Source organism: Mizuhopecten yessoensis, unplaced genomic scaffold, assembly GCF_002113885.1.
Source record: "Mizuhopecten yessoensis strain PY_sf001 unplaced genomic scaffold, ASM211388v2 scaffold11183, whole genome shotgun sequence".
Lineage (NCBI taxonomy): Eukaryota > Metazoa > Mollusca > Bivalvia > Pectinida > Pectinidae > Mizuhopecten > Mizuhopecten yessoensis.
The window spans coordinates 351,838-373,369 of record NW_018408921.1 but is presented as its reverse complement, the minus strand read 5'-3'; the positions used below and the strand labels follow the sequence as shown (position 1 = coordinate 373,369).

The 21,532-nt window shown below is 35.8% G+C and overlaps 2 protein-coding genes across 3 annotated transcripts; one reads left to right on the top strand and one right to left on the bottom strand.

Annotated features, from left to right (window-relative positions):
- On the bottom strand, positions 1-6,805 carry LOC110440461. 2 transcript variants are annotated; one of them, XM_021483563.1, is made up of 5 exons: positions 6,718-6,805; positions 6,002-6,071; positions 5,028-5,111; positions 4,193-4,333; positions 1-3,256 (listed from the first exon to the last, which is right to left on the bottom strand). In XM_021483563.1, exons 2-5 carry the CDS (start codon positions 6,042-6,044, stop codon positions 687-689), a joined length of 2,838 nt encoding a protein of 945 aa, XP_021339238.1. In that variant the 5' UTR covers positions 6,045-6,071; positions 6,718-6,805; the 3' UTR covers positions 1-686. The 2 variants fall into 2 exon arrangements, with proteins under 2 accessions (XP_021339238.1, XP_021339239.1); XM_021483564.1 differs by lacking the exon at positions 6,718-6,805 and adding an exon at positions 6,367-6,383.
- A 1,611-nt stretch (positions 6,806-8,416) lies between these two features.
- LOC110440503 (retina and anterior neural fold homeobox protein 2-like) lies at positions 8,417-18,245 on the top strand. Its single transcript, XM_021483621.1, has 4 exons — positions 8,417-8,951; positions 10,532-10,734; positions 15,996-16,248; positions 16,526-18,245. The coding sequence occupies exons 1-4, from the start codon at positions 8,798-8,800 to the stop codon at positions 16,714-16,716; spliced, it is 801 nt and encodes a 266-aa protein (XP_021339296.1). The 5' UTR covers positions 8,417-8,797; the 3' UTR covers positions 16,717-18,245.
- Positions 18,246-21,532: the final 3,287 nt, after the last annotated feature.

The window sequence follows — 21,532 nt, the reverse complement described above, 5'->3', positions numbered from 1 at the left end:
GAAGAAAATATACAACAAAGTCATAATAAGAATTACAGTTACAACGAATTAAAAAATTCACCACAAAGTGAATAGAAGAATGTCAACATATCTTTTCCACCGTTAAAATATTAGGATGGATTGAGCATTTTATATTTAATGCTAGTATTTAATGTACTTTAAAATTCAAATCCTTTTCGTGTACATTTTGTTGATCATTTTGCAATAAATATATATAAACAAATTATCAAAACCTAGCTAAACAAAATAAACTGTATCACTAGTATTTCACGGAGAGATTTTAAAATCGCAAGACTGTTAGCAAGCGGAAGTGGAAATAAATTCCTATATTCAATTATATTTAAAATTGATCTATCTGTTTTATTAATAAATGATTATTTATTAGTATAAGTAAATGGGAACTGTTCTCCCCCACTTTAGTTTGCCTTTTATATGAGCCGAGATCAGTGCACTGACTATTTAGATTTCTATTAACCTATGTCATAACAGACATGAATCTTTCATAAATTCAAAAAATAGCAGCACTCATTTAAATAGACAGCTTAAATTTGATACTGGCCAATATTGTTGATTTGACATACTATTCACAATCTGCGAAACAATCATGTCCTTGAGAAAGCACTATAAGCAAGTTACTCATAAAAACACTTATCCATGTATCGTACACTTTATAGCACGCTTGAGATTCAGCAAGGAAGCAGTCTGTCTCGCTCACGCTGGAAAAAGTAGAAGGATTCCCCAAGAAGGACTGGTGCTGGTCGCTTGTCTAGAATGTAATGATGGGGACGGCAGTCTCCCACTGGCTGGAACTGTAGCATCTGATGGTTTAAGGCCAGCCAGTCTATCTGAATACTGGGGTAGTAGGAACGCAGCCACTGGTAATACTTCAGGGTCGGAAACGGAATCTTCACCCGAATGATGTCCATCAAATATGGGTCGTCCATAACGCAGTGTTCTATAGGGATAGACACAGCTTTGGACATTTCTGTGATCTGTTCATTTTCGACGATGAGGTAATCAATGTATTTAGCAATCAGGCCTTTATGTCCTATATCACGTACCTCGTCTGGATTTACCTCAGGCGACAGGATCAGGAAGAAACGATCTGTGTCGCTGTCTTTAGCTTGAAGTTGATGTAGACCATGCTCAAACGGCATTGGAGGTTTCCTGAAAGTGCTGTTATTCACAACATCCACATATGCAGGGTTCCTATCATTGTCAACAGTCTTTGCAGGAGTTGATCTACGTCGCCGTTTAACCATATGTGTTACCATTTCATCGTGTCCTTGACTTTTAGATCGTATCGGCCGGAAATACTGAACTTGATCTTCTGAAGACTGAGAAGAACGAGAATAGTTAACAAAGTCTCCAAATCCTTGAACAGATGTGTCTGGGGTGGAAACATTAGTAGCCAAAGGTGGACCTTGTATGGAAGGACTTCCAACAAAGGATGATGCCTGCTGACTCTGTATCATGTTGTCGATGGCCTCCTGAGGGAGATTCAAATAGTTACCGGACTGAAAACTTGGAAGTCCGTTGTAATGTGGATCTTCTACTATATGACCAAATGAAACACCTTGTTCTACAGGGATAATAGCATCATTCTGATCCCGCCTGTCATACAAACCAGGGTTGTCGGCCTGTTTCTGTGGTCCAAGGTTCTGGTGGGGATGGTAAGGGGAGTTCTCTGGAATCATCTGGCCATATCTGTACCTATTGTTCAGCTGGTCCTCTGGTGCTTTGAAGGCACTGGATAAAGACAATGGATCCTTTTGATTGGCTTGGCTAACTAGTTGATGGTATGATTGTTGCCCCTGATCCCATACTTGGACTCCCAAGTTGCTGTGTTGTTGGGGTGGTGCATTGATCTGGCTCTGCTCCCACCCTGGGGCTCCAGGGTCACTGTGTCGTGGGGGTGGGACATTGATTCGGCCCTGCTCTATACTTGAAGCCTCTACCATTCCATGGAAACTGTGGCGCCTCTGACAGTCTGGACCCAACTGTTCCTGCCCTGTTCTGTTGTTCTGGTACAGAATCTGTGATGCTGTCTGCCTTGTAGCTGGTGTTGACAAAGAATCACTAGGAGGAGAAAGTCTTTCGGCTCCATTTTCACCAACCGCTTTTAATCCAGACTGTTGAGATTGAAATGTACAGCTATCTTGATCCCCAGGAGGAGGAGGATCCAAGCTAAGATTGATACCATTATCTTTGTTCGTAGTTTCTACACCAGAACTACCAAGCTTCTTTTGGTGGTGCTCCAAGTATTTAGACACACCAATGTTTTGGGAAGGACTTGGGTTACCATAACCCATGTTAGCATAGTTAGGGTAGTTATTCTGGTCCAGACAAATCGTCGGCTGTATTTCCGACAGATGAATGTCTCGGTCCAGTCTTGTGAGAAGCTCTGCAGCAAGCAAGGACTCCTGGTCACGACCTTCCAACAGACTAGAAAGAATGGTTCCTTTCTGTCCAGAGTTTTCATCTGTTGCCTCCCCGGTCTTTTGCAAATTGCCGTTTGTTGGTAAATGATCACAATTTGGAGGGTTATTCAAAGACTCCACTCTCTGACCACTGACAGCTACATTTTCTGTTGGTTGCTCATACATTGTCAATGATTGCCTATTATCTGCAGAAGTAGCATACAAATTTCTTGGCTCTTCAGCATCATTACAATGATATGCTGCTACATAGTTTTGTTTTCCTTTACCTGCAATTTTCCTTGAGTCCTGACTTGGAAAAGATTCAATCTGTGTGTTGCCTTTACTTGCGTCCTTTTCTTCCACATCCAATATGTCTTCGTCTTTCTCAAGGCAGTTCATTCTGGCCATCACCTCTGCTGCTCCTTGTTCAGCAAGCATCAGAACCTCATCAGCAGACCTGGTCACCTGCCTGGGAAGGAATTCCTGACCTGCAACCCATGGTCGTTCAACATTTGAACTCTGGTCTTCGTGGTGTACATCTGGTTCCTCTGCTAAAGCCTTATGAACCTCAGATTCCTTTCCAGGAAAATGGTGTGACTGTTCCTGTTCTGCTATTGGTGGTTTGTTGTTGGTAGCAAGCTCTATGGGTCCATGTGAGGTCGTGTCACCATTTCTGCCGATACCATCTCCATTTCTTGTTTCTGTGGTAGCAGGAATGCTGTTGGCATGTGTTCCCACTGGCTGGTCAACTGATACAGCCACAGAACTTCTGTCATTTTCACTGTTCGGGATTGGTTGTTTGTCACCATTTTGACGTAAAGAATTTCTCTGCTTACCTATCAAATAGAAAAAGTAAAACAGTTGTATCACAAAATGTATGTACCTTACTTATTTAGCTGAATGAAAGAATATCTTGTTCAGCCAACTAGACTTTCAATAATCTAACCCTAGATGCCTGTCTTACAACAAACACTGACTGATATTGTAGAGTATCTATTTGTGATAAAGTTTTTATTTGCACATGAAAGAGTTAAAGGCTTTGAAGCTATAGAAAAATTGGCTTCCTATATACAATGTTTAGCACATATTTTGTATACATTGTAATGCTTTTATGATATTACGTAATTCTTAAGTACAGCACTCTCACTATGAAATGCTGAATTGATCCCCACACAAGTTTTTGTATTGTGTACGATCAGGCCTGGTTTCGAACCTGGGACCATCAAACTCTAGACGAATGCTCTACCAATTGAGCTTTTCTTGCCAATGATCGACCCAGTCCAGTTCCGCTACATTCCTCCCTCCTTCAACAAGGTCTTCGACCCCTAAGATACACAAGACTCTGTACCACCTGGGTATATTTCGTTGGGCGCCAAAATTGTTAAAGGAGAAAGAGAAATGCTTGGCCAAACCAGGGCTAGAACCCAGGACCCTCCAAACTCTAGATGACCCAGTCCAGATCCGCTCAGTATCAAAAATAAAGAAAGGGTCATAACTCTGAATGAAAGAGAGTCATAAGCCCTGATTTGAGGAGGCAATACTCTACCTTCTCAAGATACATCAGTTTGGGGAATGTAGGTGAAACAGCATGGATGTATCAAGTCCAGACAACATGAACAAAGGGCCATAACTCTTATGCAATCAGATATAAACAGCTCAGTTGTGCAATTACTGGATATTAGAGAATACCCAACAAAATGTAAGACAGATTTTTGCATGTTCTTAAACTTTTAAATACCTGAATGTAAACTTAAAAAAAGATAATGACTCACCAAGCTGTGGGGTACCCCTCGGGCTCTCCAGGTTTGTAGTTCTTCTCGCTCTCTTTGGTGTGTGTATGGGGCTTTGGATGCCTTCAGATTCAGCAGTCGATTCATCAGAAACAAGTCCTCCACTGTCCTGTATACTTATAGCTACAACACAATTCAAACTCTTTACACATTTTCAGAGAGATATTGAAAATTCAATACTGTAAATTTAATCTGTTGTGTCTCTTGACTAGTACATAATTCACTTCTATTTTTTCCATGAGGTCTCGCAACTTCAGGTTAGAGATTGAGAAAAGATGTATACCTGCTGTAACCAACTACATGTTGTAAAAAACAGCTAACCAAAATAAATCTGCTGTGCTCTTTACATAATTTGGGATCTTTATATTTTCTCTCTCATTCCTAACAAATGTTAAGTTTCTTAGCATCTTGCTTTGACAATACCTAAATTGGCCTTAGTGTTGAACATATTCACATATAAGTGAGGAAGGCAATGATAAAAGTTAAGCATTTTGGTTAAACCATTGTAAAACATTGTATAATGTAACCCTGTGGAATACTGTGCTGGGTGCCTTTGACATGGTATTTTAGTGAGGTGGCAGGGAACTTTAAATTAAATTAAGTCAGCACCACTCCAGGTTTACTATTATAAGGAGGCAAATACACCAACATACCACTCTAACACACATTCATGTACAGGCATACAATTGTACATTACATACACAAACTATACTGCACCTTTGTGTTCCCACATGGTAGGTGTATACATCTTTATTTATGCTGTGCTCATGAAATAGATTATGAAATAGATAGAAATAGATCTATATAGATAGGTTACCTGGAGACCTCTTTGGACTAGTGAACCGCTGTTTCCTCTTCCTACCCCTCCTAGGTGTTAACTTTGGGCTCACCTTACTTTTCCCTACAACATACAGTCATTTCATGTACAAATTTTAACACATGACTTTTAGGGTAATTTATACAATTATTTTATTTTATTTTTTAAGAACTGCAACACAACATCACAGGTGCAGCTGTGAAATCACTTAGAAAACATTATTCTTCAGGACTATGGTAACAGACACAGATTTTGCTTAAACAATTATGTTAAACTCATAACAATAATCTGATAAATTTCACAAAGAAAAAACAAAAAGCAGAGAGACCTAGAACTGGTCAAAGCGTTTCACAAAATCATACAAAAAACAATTTGTTGTTACACTTACAAACTAAAATATAAACAATCACAATATATCCTAGGTGAAGTACTTCCATTAGGAGTTGAACCAGGGACTTCAAATTACTAAGTCCACTTCTCTATGGGTTGAGCTAAAGAGTAATTCCCAGTGCCCTATGGGTTAACAAGCAACTAGAAGATTCATGAATCTCTGTGACAATAGGATGGCAGGGAACCCATCATAAATATTGTGGGGATACATCCCTTAATTTAAGTAAAATATGGGCGTGTGGATAGGTTGCCATGTGAAATTAGTTCAGTGTTTATTGGAACGGGACAATCACTGAACCTGTGCTTTGCATCTGTACAAAGTCAAGAACAATTATGATTTTAAAGTCTACACCCATCTTAAAGTGTGCAGAGCAGGTTCTTCATAGAATTTTGTCTGTTTCTAGTGTTCACAATATTGTAAGTCTGTTTCTAGTGTTCACAATATTGTAAGTCTGTTTCTAGTGTTAACAACATTTTAAGTCTGTTTCTACTGTTCACAATAATGTAAGTCTGTTTCTGTATTTATAACTATTCCCTAGTCTGTAAGCTATGACTAAAATTACCACCTTCATCTTTCCCTGTACCTTTTTGTTTTTGGTTGCCATTTTCTCTGCAGTTGTCTTCCATTTGTTTAGCTGTGTAGTACTTGCTTTCCTAAGAAACAAATTCAGAAGAAACAGGACTTTTAAATATCAAAGAGTTCAGGTAAAAGAAGAAGAGGTAAAATGGGTAAATGGGTAGATTAGGGACAAATTGTATCTAATTCTAAAAGGACATATGAAACACTTAACTGTCATTTAAGAAAAAACATCTGAAATTCCATCCTTTTTGCCATTTTAACTTTAAAGTGTTCAGTTGAGATGCATACTATTGGACTATATTGAAAGAGGCAGTGAAACAGAAACCAATTATCGGGATCTCTTTCACCTTTGAATGGTGTGAAACTTACAACTTACTGGCAAGGTGTCACACCAATGTGACGTCACTTCACATTAAAAGGAGTTGGGGCTATTGAGATCAAATCGATATGAAGCCAGTGTGAAAACGGACATAGCTTCACATCAATCAAACGCTACAAGCCTAATGAATATTGCTAGGTTTGAAGTCGAAGCTATGCTAAAATACTCCATTGATTTTGACTTGTAAGTTGTTTATCATGATCCACAGGCACAGACTGGCACAGTGAAACTGTCACGCTGCTTGGGATCTAAATATCAAAAATGTAATATATATCAGATATTTGGTAAAAAGAACATACATTAAAGTGATATTTAGGAAACCAATATCGTACCATACATACTTATGTTAAATTCAAAACCACAGTTCTTGCATCAACAAATCCCTTTTGCTGTTTACACTTGGCGTCTGCTACAAAACGACATGCATCATGGGATAGATAAAAATGGAAACTGGAGTTATGCCCCTTTTACCAAAGTTCAGTTGGCGGCAAAATCTGCAATAAGTGACTATGTACAGGGCTGCGCGATTTTTCCCCATTTTCTTTTAATATTCGTACGACCGTTTATTACGCTATTGGATTAAACGTGTACGTTCTAAAAGAAAAATGTTGTTTTTTATCAGACAATATTGATGATAAAAAACTCATCATCACCAGGGGCGGGTCCAGGTGGGGGCGTAATGGGCGTACGCCCCCCCCCNGTATCATGTTCATTAATTAAACACATAAACACCCTGACACTATAAAATGTACATGCTCCAAGTCAGGAACCGTTACATCAGTGCATTTCACAATTATTTTATGTTTTTTTTGCAAAAAAAAGGTTCAAAATATTTTTCGCCTCGATCCGCTGGGCGAAAGATTTTATTCTATGCCCCCTCTTTCAAATATCCAAGAAACGCCCCTGATCACACAAGTTGCCTACTTAAAAAGTTCAGTCAACAGAATAGTGATGCAAACTCACATTTAGAGATAAATATTAAGCAAAATACCTATTCCCTTTGTTGCATTGATGTTACATTGGCTTGGAGAAAATTCAATGAAAACAAGTAAAAAAAAGTATTGAAAAATACTGAATTACGGGAAAATCGCGAGCTATTCGGCGGCATTTGCAGCTTTGTAAGTACTCCGTCAGGCCATTGGAAAACTATTTGGTGAGGCTTTTACTTACATAATCCGTTATCGTTTTATCATATGCAACATCAATGGTTGAAGAGAAGATTTTTAAGACGAATAATTATAAGGGAGGCGATCTATTTCCACGTAATCTTGAAAACTTAATTATTCTGTTTAGAGAGGGTGTGGTTAAGACAATTCAAGTTCAAGTAAGGATTTTTTTCATGGATGTTTTAATTGATGTTCATGTTTACATGGTGTTGCTCGAATAGGATGTTGTTCAAAGATGCTGCTGAACGCGTAGTTGTTGACAAAACACTGTTATTTAGGAGGGCTGTTCTCAAAGGTGGACCGAGTTGTTAAATGGGATGGTTGAGGTAGTGCTGTTTAGGAAGACTGTTAATTTGTTCAGGGAATGTCCGCTTTTTCAAGATGACATTTGTTCAGGGAGGGATGTTTTCGTGGAGGCGGGGCTGGTCTAGGCTTTGTTAATGGTAGAAACCAAAAATATCGGTTAGTGTATTACAGACTCTTTTGTTTGCTTTTCTCCGTTAATTTCTTTCAATGTGTAGGTAAATAAACACAATATTGATATCCAAACAATCAAGATGTGTCAAGCTATTCCATTTCTGTTTAACGAGAGAATGATTCCATACTGAATAAAACGCGTGAAAGTGATCGGATTAAGGGGGCGTATCATATACGATTCTCGCGTCTAATCCTGCTTAGAGGATTTCGCGCCCCTACAGGGATGTGTCTATTGTTCGTTTCAATATACTCTTTAGCCTTTCACTTGAAGTGGAGTGGCTCGTTCCCCCTGGACAATACAGACATAGAGGATAGAGTTAACTGAGGAAATGCCTGGGTATTAGAGGCTAATTACGACAATGTAACAGATAGTCCACGAGTATCTCTCTCCGAGTAATCCACGACTCAATCGTACAGATCTTCTCGACCAGAAGGACGCTTTTCATTATTTTTGAAATCGGAGTTGGAACTTTTAAATAGGCGGAAAAACAGCGAACTCTTTTTAAATGGGATGTTACAGAAAATGAAGCCATGTCGTTTATACTGTGAACGTTAATATCAAACGTCTTGTATTTGAAAGATTGTTTAAAAGACTTTTTTTAAAAGAATTTCAATTTCTTGTCACTTTTTTTTAGAGATGTGAAAAATAGATGACCAAACGTTATTCCGCTAATTACAAAACGTTTCTTGGATGTGTGATTAAAATTAAATATAACTGTAACATAATTTATACCGGACTATATCTTTTGTAAATTCGTGTTTTTAAAATTAATTGAAAATGAGTGAAAAGGACTACAGCGACGCTGAAGATTTAACATACAAACCGGATCCAGAGGCCATTAGGATGTTGGGACAAGTTCCCAAGAAAACAGATTCTGACGATGAAGAAATAGATGTAGTGGACGACAACGACAACGAATCATCAGATAGAGGTAAATTAACGATGTGTTGGGGGAAACAACGATATTTTTCTGGCCCTTCCTTCCTTTCATTGCGGTCTAGACGATGAAAGTCGCACATTCTTGAAATATTTTTGTTCGTCATGAGCACACATTATTTATTATTTTCTAAACAAAGGTTTTCTATGATATGATATGAAGGAACCAATTTCAAGATATGATTATTCATGTTCAACTTTTCAAATCATGATATATTTCTGTTTAGTAATTTATTGGCAATGCCTTAAATAAAATGAAAGCCGAAAAACAAAAGAGGTAGTAATATTACTAATATCTTTATTTCTTGCAACATACATTCACACCATTTTTGCAATATGGTAGTGGTACGTGTACGTGTACTCATTAACATGGTTGTATTGTAAGATAATAATTTTAACGTTGGTTGTTAACAAGTTTCTAACTGAATTGGGTCGTCTTTATCAAAATTATGACAATGACACGCAATTTTAGCGTAAAATATGCTGAAAGCATTAAAAAATGATATGCATGCCAAACTAATTTGTATTGAAATAATATACTGATGTATTTCAATTATCATTTACATTAACATAATGTTAGACAAATGAAAATTCCATTTTAACAATAATATACATGTAGTACTTGTTCAACTTTTGCTTACATGTACATAATTATTTACATTGAAAACAGTGTAAAACAACTTCATTTCTTTCTTTTACTTTCTTTCTATCTTATTTTTCCATTTTTATTCCTTATTGTTATTCATGTTATCCTTTATGTAAATGATGTCGATGCTATTTTGAACGTAAGACCAGACACATGTAAAGCCAATATATACGTCTCTGGTAAGACAAAATTGTTATCAAAGCGAAAGTAGGATAAATTAGTTTCGTTTAAACATGTTTTATTTTGTTATATGTTTATCATATATAAACATTGTAATCTTTAGAACATTCCTATAGAAAAAATAAAATGCAATTTTCAATAGAATATTGTCCTGTTTTGATTTTTAATTTTGAAATAAGTATGTCGCGACATTTCTATGTGAATATAAAAAATATATAAAAATATATAAGTAAAACCTTTGATATGAAATAATAATAATTTACATGATTACGATTATTTACATTGCGACATGCAACATTTGTACAGTTGTTCTTTGCTTTTGATGTTTTAGAATTTCTGGCCTTCTTCAAATGATATAATTAATTTTATATTTGTATTTGTGTATTTTTTGTATTTTGTATTTTGTGTAATTTTGTTTTTAAATGTTTAAAGTCAAAATGTGTTTAAGTGCAAAAAGATGGTGGTTATTATCACACAATTACACACTGGTACTACATGTTATATCATTTATATCGATCATACATAGCTAAAAAGGATCTTTTAACTAGGTTACCTCCCCTTGGAAGTTTTGAGACTAGCATAACGGTTAACCATCAGTTTCGCAAATATCACATTATTTCACATTATACTTTATTGATAATCAAACAAATTATACCATGTCAGTCATTTTTTTCTAGTTGCCATAACGATGAAAAATTGATAAAATATAAAATCCATTTTCTTATTTTGAACACCATTTTCTTGTTCAGGATATGATAATGAAGTTGATTGTGACGGCGACGCAGATGACGATCTATCCGCCTCCTTGAAGAAGCAGAGACGGAACCGAACAACATTTACCGCGGAGCAGCTCCGAGAACTAGAGGCGGTATTCACGCACACACACTACCCTGATTGTACGCTCCGAGAACAGATTGCCGAGAAAGTAGAACTCACAGAGGCAAGAGTACAGGTACTTAATTATTCATTATCTGTGCCCCCTAAAAAGTCGTGCCTCTTTCATTAAGAAAAGTCCTCTCCCCTAAAAAAATCATGCCGCGACATGCCGTTTTTTTAAAAACACACCATAAACTTTTATGGAAAAGGTTTTATCGTTCTAAAGTTGAAGCATTTAAAAGCATTGTAGACTGAATTGACGTATTTGACTACGCAGTGTGATTTCGACCGTTTGATGAGTTATTGCAGTGGCATATATATGACAGACTGAATTCTGCGGCAAGGTAAAACCCCGAACCCTTGGATTCGAATGTATACCCGTCTTATACATATATCACACAGAGAAACCATGTGCCTCTTGTAAGTTAGTTTGATTGAGACTTTGAAGAGTACTAACATTACAACGAGAAATGCCTTAATATTTAAACGATAAAAAAACTCTAGTTGTTAAATTAAAGTAGTTACACTTTAAAACCTAATATTGATTACTGTTTTACTCATAGAATAAGAAATGTTAAGTCTAAAATTTGTCAACCTCAAATTAGCTGGATAGGTTGTGTCCCTAGGGGCCAGATTAGCGGTGCCTGTTTTGGACAAAAAGGGTAAGATAAGCGGCCCCTGATATGAGATACGGACACACAGTGGCGCTGCGGGACGCCAGTTACCGCCACTAACATGCTTGGTAATTTTACAAATTGGAACAGTGATGGAAACGCTTTCGACACAGTAATAGGACAAAGCAATTTTAACTAATCCTCTTTTGGGTTCGCAGGGATGAATTGTCGAGAAGAATATCTCTATTGTAGAATTAAAATGAAAATTGATCAAAGTATTAGACATTCCCACTAATGAGGTAAAATACTCTCGTTTGGAAAACACCGTAAACAAATTGACAATGATCCCAAACAGATACACCACACGTATTCCACTCGTGGTTTACGGGGGAGGGAGTGAAGGGGAAATCTGGCACAACATTCATAAAAAGTCGCTTTATTGATATTACCACCGCACCTATTATTTCTCTCGTTATCGTTTAAGATAAATGATAAATGTTGGTATCCTGATTTTGAATATTTACTTATTTTTTTTCTTATTTGAAAATGATTAAATACAAAAGACTATGAATAACCCAACTGGAGCCCCAATTAGATAATTATCAGTTCTACCATCAATTTAACGTTATCATGTGTACTTGTATTAATGAAGTGGAAACCCATTACAATAGTCGGAACGGCTGAATATCCGGATCAAAGCCGTGTCGGCGAAGAGAACATGTTTTACTTGTCGTTGCTTCAACTGATATCACGAGAAAATATTCTTCAATGGAATTTAACTTCATTTTTTAATTGTCATTTCTAATGTCGTGATTATCAAAGTTTGCATTAATATCGACATAAGTAAAAAAAAACAAAAAAACACCACGTCACTTCATTATCAATTTTGCATATATGTAACGAAAACACAAGTCAACAAAATTAAAACAAAAAACAAACAAAAAGTCACTTCATCAACATTTCAAATAGTCTTATTAAATTATTTGATGTTAATTCTTTTTCCGTTAAAAAAGTAATTCGGAACTGAAATATACAAATCAATTTCAGATTATCAGTTGTAAGTATTGTGTAAATGAAACTACCGTTTTAGAGACAAAAAAGTTCAATCTGCCATGTGAATATTGTGAACACGCCAAACGAAAGTCTAGACAAATTTGCCACATCACGGGGGATAGATAATTTAATGCAATAAAATCAACATTATCAATAAATTTAATGGGAATGTTTAGCATGTCGAACTTACAGTTATTATAGTACTATTTAAAAAAACACACGATAATAACACAAGTTAAATTGACCACTCGTCTTTGTGCGTATGGTGCGCGCAAATTACAAAGTAACAGCGTTACGCTATCCCGATTATACTGCGTCCCCGATTGGTACAACAGGCCTAGGTAAACGGTAACTTTTAAAACATTAAATGTAATATACAAGTAAACACTGATCATAAGTAATCTATAGAAAGTGTCTGGCCCCTGTGCGCCACAAGGCTCTTATCAGATAGAACAACTCGCTCATGTATTACTTTATAATAAATAACTTGCTAATGTGTTATCAAATATAAATAATTTTTTATTTGTCAAGAAAATCGGATTTGAAATTAGTTTTATTATGGCGTTTGGAATTACTGCCAAAACAGTACTATATCCTATTAGCATGGTTTGACATACGGAAACAGTATAAACCTAACGTTCTAACAAATTAAGTCATATTAATCTGTTAAAATACGTGGTATACATACATATGTGACGTAATGTCTAATTCACTGTTCCTAAGAACTTTCGCGCTTCATCCAAGGGGTATTTATAACCTTCATAAACGTTCCGCAAATTTTTATAAGCCAATCTGTGATAAAATCTTTCAATTTTGAATTAAATATTTTAAAAGTATGAATTATAACACTTTAAATCAAAAACGAGATATAATTCCATATATACCTTTATTTGCATTAGTTTTACAAGCCTATGGAAAATGTATAATATATGTATGACATGTATATGCGTACGAAATCTACATAATATCTGGGTTTTTTCTGATATTAATTAAATCCCACCCCTCTCCTATTTTTAATCAAGAATCAATAAATCATTATTCAATTATTATCATTATTATTTCGTGTTGTGAAATTATGAGACAGAAGTTTCATAGACTATTTATGATAATTTCTAAGTTTGAAAAAAAAAATGTGTTGAAAACCATAATCACTAAAAACATGTTCAACGGTAGAATGGCGATAAATATATTCTGAACTTGTTATCCTTTCGCATGCGCAGATAAACTTCTTCATTTTACGTTAATTTCTCTACGGGTCTGTCAATATCTGCGTCATAAATACATTTCCACTGTCATTCCAGGCCATAGTTTACTTAAGTACCTACTAACAGTTCCCATTGTGTTAATTACGTAAGTTTTATCCGGAACACCAGCAGTTCGCTGTTAAAAAGAAGAGCAACCCAGTCTGTTACAATAAGACAAATATTTGTTTATCGTTAAGAATTGAGGTTAAATACAGATTACACATTAGAAATAATTATATCATTTAATACATAACCAAACAGATATATTAGGCGACCCATCAAGATACACTATAGATTCCGTGTCATTCTGACAACATGTTGTAATCCGATGTCCGCATGTCCCGCTTCGGGCCTTAAGATTTATTTGATCAGGGAATTATATACATAGAACATATTAGCCTTCGAGAGATGTATTCTATCACCAATTGAAAGAAAAGATTAAAAATAATGGCGAGAAATTGATATTTCTTGAATAAAACCGCGGTGTTAATTCCGACCGAATCTATTTCACAATCGGAATTAGTTCTCGCCCTTGCTACCCCATTGTTCTCCCATCCAGGTACCGTTATGGAGTGATAATGTTCTCTGATATTCTCCACACGTCGTTCGTTTTATAAGGTTTGCTTATTTAAACGACAATTTGATAAAGATGAGATTATTCAGGGTTGTTTAAAAAACAACTTCTGAAAGTGTACCCTGCTGGTGCCACGTGCAGACTTTCTGACGTAAATAGGGCGTTTAAGACTAATCATCTGAGTGTCATGGAATTAATCTGTTGTTAAAAATCTCCCAATTAGTGACAGATTTGTAGAAATAATCTAGTATCATAAAAAAAATCACAAAATGAGATAGCATAAACACTTAGATTAGACCAGTAATCTTGCTCTTGTAATACCTGTTTCAAAATCTTCCAATTATTTAAAGGATTTTGATAAACTCTCTTCAAATAAATCCTGTCATTTTGTTGGAAGAAAATTGAGATTTAAGAGATTTAAGCAAAAAATTTAATCCAGATGAAATATTGGTTTTGTTAAAGTTGTCCTGTTTGAAAAGGAGGGGCGTATTTTTTTACAAGACGCATTATCGAAGAGCACGTCTTTTGTTTGTACTTGAGAGGAAATACAAGGATTAAAAATTAAAACTGAAGTTATAAATACGGCGATTAGGATAAGGGCATTAAAGGATTTTATTAAATCGAAGGAAAATCTTTTCTCTATTTCAAACTCGTGCTTTCAATTAAAGTTTAAATGCTTAAATTCTGAAAGTAATTTTAACAATGAAATAATTATAACTTTATAAATTAAGGATAATTAAATAAAATTATAATCTAAATTCGCATATTTAAATTTTAATTCGAAACCAACATGTTTTTGCTTGATGTAATTTGATTTAGATTAGTATCTTGGCAAAGTTACAAATATTTATTATATTTTATTCAACAGTGTTTATTTGCATTAACTATGAAACTCTTGACATTAAATGTATATGTTACTCGTTTATGTATGAAATTTCATTATAAATGTTTATACAAACTATGACTAATGCTAATTAATTTTGCGGAAAGGCTTTTTTTTTTTAATCAAAAACAAGTTTAGAAATTAAATTCACCTTAAAAGCTACTATTTGAAGCAAAACTCTTGCATATTTGTTATTACTGAAGACACCATTACATTTTCTAGTTACTAAATTTTTAAAGCATAAAACATGAAAAATGTAATGCATTAAAAAAGGGCGGGAATAAAAAGCGTAATAATTAACGCCATATTCTAATGACGTCACCCTTAACAACAACGGTAGCGCTGCGCGTCATTTTGAACGGGATACTTAACTCGACGTTTTCTGCTTTTTATGGTATAATTGCTTATAAAAATGTTATTAATTGTATATTTATGTAAATACTTAAGTGTGTGAACCAAACGTTTACCATAACAACCACTTATTTTATCGTCGCTCCATTTGAATCTGAACAAAAAATCGTTGCCTTTGAATGCAGCGAATAGAAGATACCATTATGATTGGTCAATACCAAAATGTGTCACAGTGTGAAAGATATCAGTTTTATCAAGTCGAAAGAATCCGATATTTCATTGGCAAAAATGTAATAAAACATCATATTCACCTTCGCAAAAGTCCATAATTGTATGATACCCTACACCAAAGCATCTTTTCATAAAGAGGAGGGCCATCATAGTTATCTCAAGAGTTATCCGTTTTCAACAATGATCAACAGAAATTAATCGCAACATCTCGACAAATCCCGTCAACGCTCGGTTTGATTCGTAGCCCTGACGGAATAGGCCTTAATGTCATTACAATGCGAAGAAACCCGAGGAAACAATTATGGAACCTTGGTAAATTGGTGCGTATTTCCTAATTTTATAACGGGATTATTTAACATCATTATTTTCTTTTTGTATGGTTCACAGGTTTGGTTCCAGAACCGGAGAGCGAAATGGAGAAAACAAGAAAAGAATATAGTACGCATGTTTGATGTTTGGAGAAATCGCATTGAACCATACCACGTGGCACCACCCGCGTTCTCTCCAGTTGGTTATAGTCCTTCAGCATTCACTTCCGTCCGCAGCAGCATGTTTCCATGGTTACCAAGACTTCCTCTAAGTTTCCCACCAGTCCTTCCACTTCCGGCTTTTCTACCGGAAGCCACGGCAGCATTTACAGGTTTGTACTCTTAGTTGGAGATATACATATGCATATTTTAACTCGTTTGTTCCTGATGTCCTTGCTCACTTACATTTGTCTCGAATCTAAAATGTCTGTCTCTGAATTAATATAATTATTTTTTCTTGTTACTTTTCTTTCTATTTTATAGTTTGCATTTGTATAAAAAAATCAATTTGTGTTTTATCAAACAGTCTTAGAATTAGTTTCCGTCTTACGTTCTGTTCCTCTAAGATTCTTAAAACAGGTTTGTGATACGTTTGCTTCTTAATTACAGGTGAAATGCCCCAACTTTCGTCAGTCAAACAAAACCTGGACATATCACAGCGCAAACATTTTGAATCCTACGCGCGGGACTACTTACATAGATTCACAACAGAAAACAGGGACCGATACGCCAGGGAACAGCTGCACAGACGATCACCGCACGTGCATTCGACAACGTCATCACCTCCGACAAGATTATGAACAATTTGATTTTCTCTTTGAATTTAAATATAAATGAACTATGCAAATCATTTTCAAATCAATACATTTTCATATTCGCGTTTGTTTTAGAGACAACTGGTATAAATTTGTGCACAGCACAATTTTAACCAATTCTGAGTCTTGTAAGTTAGGAGTTGATATCTAAATGTCAAGTGACATGATATCAACAGAATCAAAATGTAGATCAACTTTATATAGTTATTCATAATATATATATACTGTATAGTTAAACTGCTTTATAAAATCAGATCTGTCCTTTTTTGCCGAATATCTGAGTATAGTTGTTGCGAGAAATAGTAAAATTATCTTCATTTCTCAATAAGACATTATAAAAAATGATTTAGTTATCTTATTTAAGAAAGCCAAGACGAAATAAAGGGAAATTACTCACACATACTCATATCACAGACATTTGACACTTGAGTTTAGCTATTTAACAATAACACTAGTTAAAATAAGACCGGTCCGAAACCTGATCGGCCTGTTTACACTATATCAGAGACGTATAATTATACGTCTCTGACTATATCAACCAGGTTCCGGACCGAATATTTTTTAATAACTTTCATTTTTTTCCCCTTATGGCTAAAATCAAGTACATGTACCTGTGCTCATATATACTTTGATACATAAATTCACGTGACCCACTACAGCAAACTATCACTCCAGCATCATCAACTTAACATTTATTTTGATCGCATTCTTCATACCGAAGTGCGATTGCCTTGTCTTTGAATTAGGTTAAGCAAACAAATACCATAACAAGACAAACCTTGACGACACGAGGTGTTTAATGCAAACAGGGCAAATGTTGTGTGAAAATGTGTTCACGTGCGTGGTACATGTCATCTAGCTTAAAATAGACATATCAATTTGATGTGTTTTATTGTAGTGTCTTAAGCCTGGATTATCGGAAGCTTGTTAATCATTGAAGCGCTAAAATGGGATCTCGTTATTACGGACATTTTCAAACAAAATTCTCTGTTTTTCTGTCAACCGGAGTGCGGGTTACAGGGGTTAAATAATGTCAAATCGAGATAACAGAGGTAAATCAGAATCTGGATTAACGGGACTTTTTTTTTTTTTTTTTTTTTTTTTTATCAAAATAGCGATTTTACATTAGAATCTCAATAACCCAGGTTGTTTTCTTCAGAATCTGGATTTCCATATATCGATTTTGACTTCAAATGAAAACGTTTTGTCATTACCAAGTCTTAGTCAGTTTTGAATGATTGAAATGTGTATCGTTTAATGACTGAATAACGTGTGTTATTCTCAATCAGGAACCTACGGCACTTTCCGTAGATTTTCTTGTTTACGGAAAGTGCCGACGGTTCCCGATTGGCGTTTCTTTCACAATAATGTGTTTTCGATGTACTATGCAAGTATTATATTATGTGACTTTGAAATCGTATTTGTTTGACTTCTTTGTAAAATAAAACATATGTAAATACGATTTAATTGACCATTTTGGGTTTCTTTTTCTTTTTTTCTACCGAGTAGTTCGGTTCACAGGGTCCTGATTATTTGTTACAGCTATATTTGGACCTAAACTAAGGTGTTCAAAATAATTTTATATGTTTTAGGGGTTTAACTCAACTTTCGGTAAAAAATGACACCCCCAATGATCATTTATATCATTATGTCATTTTAACCGAAAGTTGATCTTAACCCCTAAAACATGTAAAACTACTCTGAACACCTTAATTTAGGTCCATATATATAGATGTAACACACTCTCAAGTCCCTGTGGTTCGGTTGACCGGCAGACGAACATTTTGATATGATTTTGACAGTTTGAAGTCCTTTATTACGGCCTTTCAGTAGACGAGAAAATATAGGAAAATGATTACATAAGGGACAAAGTATGTAGAGAAAAGGTGAACGTACAGGCCATCGGATATAACGCCACGTCCACAGGGGCCTGGCAGTAAAAACAAATAGTCTCCTGATGTTAACATGTACATTGTAAGTTTTATCATATATACATATGTTTCAGGAGTTAAAGTAGGACTCTTAAGATCAGGCTTAGATAATAAACTACATGAATATTTCATAATATCCAGATAAAAGACGTTTTTATTTATTTTATTGATCACTCGGTTCTATAGAACATAGGGGCCAGATACGAGCTACTATTCATTATTATACTATTTTTAAATGTTCATTAGCTTTATTCGAGCGATGACGAGTATGTGCCCGTTCCCTGTGCTCTGGATACCTGTGATGAATAGTTGAGAGATTACATGCCATGGGAATAAAAACAACCTTTCATAACGATATTAGGATAGAAACTTCGAACAAAAAAAAAACAGCTTCAAAATGACTTAGACGACCATGATTTTATTGAGTATTCTGAATATGTTTTGATTATGTCCTTAAGACAAATAGAGTTATCCCACTTACAAGCTGTGAGCATCTGGATTTGGAGATCACCATTCATAGTGTCCTATTAACAGTTAATGTCATTTAAGGACGCATCTTCATGTGTGCGTTACAATTGCAATTTACGACATTTTTTATTGAGTGTCAGCTGGCAAATATCTTTGTAGAATGATCACTTTTGAAATGACGTCACACTTTCACACGCTGCTTTGCTTAATGATGAATACTTAGAAAAAGTATAAACAGTGCGTTGATCAGCTTAGACAAATTATTGGGTAGCCTGCCAGCACAATCAGGAACCGTCGGCACTTTCCGTAAACGAGAAAATACTCGTTTACGGAAAGTGCCGACGGTTCCCGATTGCTTCCAGCACAACGTCGTTATCCAAAACGCTGAACGTTCACACCCCGGATACCCCGATACGTATACGACACGGAGAAACCCGGGTGGTACGGAACAAAGTAAGCTGAAAATGTCATGACATCGTGTAGCAGGAACTTATTTTTGTCTGCAGGGAGAATATCATCCCGGCCTGCAAACACGATCGTTCTGACACAGCCAAAATATCTGAACTGTAACAAATGGGTTCCTTGTACATATAATTCGTCGTTTCCTAAATACTTTTTCGCTCCGGATTCGACAGGGTTTTATATACGTGATAGGGAGCATATTTACTTCCGGTATACATAAAATATCTGAGAGTATGATTTGTCTAACAGAAGGATAACGTGTAGTCAGCAAAAATATCTCTTTCCTGAAGGATATGAAATTTCAGTCGTTTTCGTCCAGTGTTTTACTTCGACGAAGTTGTAATGCTACTGATTTACTTGTACACCGGAAGTATACTTCCCCCTTATTACGATTCCCTTATTACACCACGTGACCGCCAAATCATGTGACTTTTATTCCAGAAACTTGTGACTCGGAAACGACGTCTTGTTACCAAAGTGTTGTTAAAATGTGCAATGTGCGAAAATGGCTTATACATGTAGGAATCCCTGGTATACAATGGGTGTGTGGATTGCTCTTCGTCTGGTTCCTCCCCCTTGACCAGCCTGGTATGGTTGTACCTATCCAGTATAGCTCTCAGGATCATAGAATCACGCAAGCCCCCCCGACCACAACAAGGTGACAATCCGGCAGGGGAAGGAGATAGGGAATTTGCTCCGATGTAACAGGAACAACAACACCGGTGTTCTGATGCACTCGTCACATTTCGGCAGTCCGTACCCGACATCAAACTGATGAAGAGTACCGGAATCAGCCGAGGTTAGCTAAATTATTCTGATGGTGTTGAACTTATTTCAATAGGTGATAGATTTGGATATGTTATGAGGTTTCATAGGGCATACAGATATTTAATACCCGACGCTATCATAGAAGCCAAATATTTTTTTTTTATTTCAAATTGTAATTTTTTAGACTCTTCGGAATTCAATTAAATATATACATAATAATCATGGATATATTTTAATGGATCATTCTGAGGTATTTAACAAATGATATTTTGTAAGGAAACAATTGGGGTCCTATCATGACGTCGCGTACTTAATTGTATTACCGAAAGTGGGGCCATGCAAAGGTTGCAAGTTTTGTGGTAATCGGGAATCTTCGGCACTTTCCGTAAACGAAAAATTATTTCTCGCTTACTGTATTGTCGACTAATGCCAACGGTTCCCGATTAGAACTGTGGTTTATAATCTAGAAGTAATAGTGAAATGACAAAGGGGGCCTAGTTCCGGAAAGAAAGCGCTAGGGTACAGGTAGAGGGGAATATTTTAGGGGCCTCTTACGCCACGCCATGGTTTCGTTGGACCTATTCTTTTCCCCCAAGCCCACAGGGGTTAAATTAAAATGGTATATCTAACTACGGTCGTCTTCTAGCATCTCGCAAGAGGGAATTAGCATTAAGCTCAATTGGAAGAGAGGCGGGCTCCAGTAGTTATGTGCGTATAAATGTATTCTAATGTCAACTCAAATACAACTATTTCAAAAAGAAGAAAAAACGTTTTCAATCTGTAATATTTTAACAGACCTAAGTCGGTGTATTAAGGATCCCCGTACCACTACCAAAAACAGTAACTACGCATTGGAAACTGTTTTTCCGGCATGATTATTTCTTTGATGAATTATTTTAAAAAAGAAAGCCATACCTTGCAGAACTTTAATAAGAAACAATAAAGATAAAGTAAATGAAATTTAATCAATAGCAATGTTCTGAATGAAAATAGGATGGGCCAGGATTCGAACCCTGGACTTCAGGTTGTTGTACTATCGCTCTAACCGACTGAGCTACTTGATCAGCGTAATGGTATCCAAAACGAAATTAAGGGGAGGTTACTGTATACACTTGAAAACCCACAATACAGTGGGACAGGGATCCTTAAGAAAGATAAAATAACTCGATGTC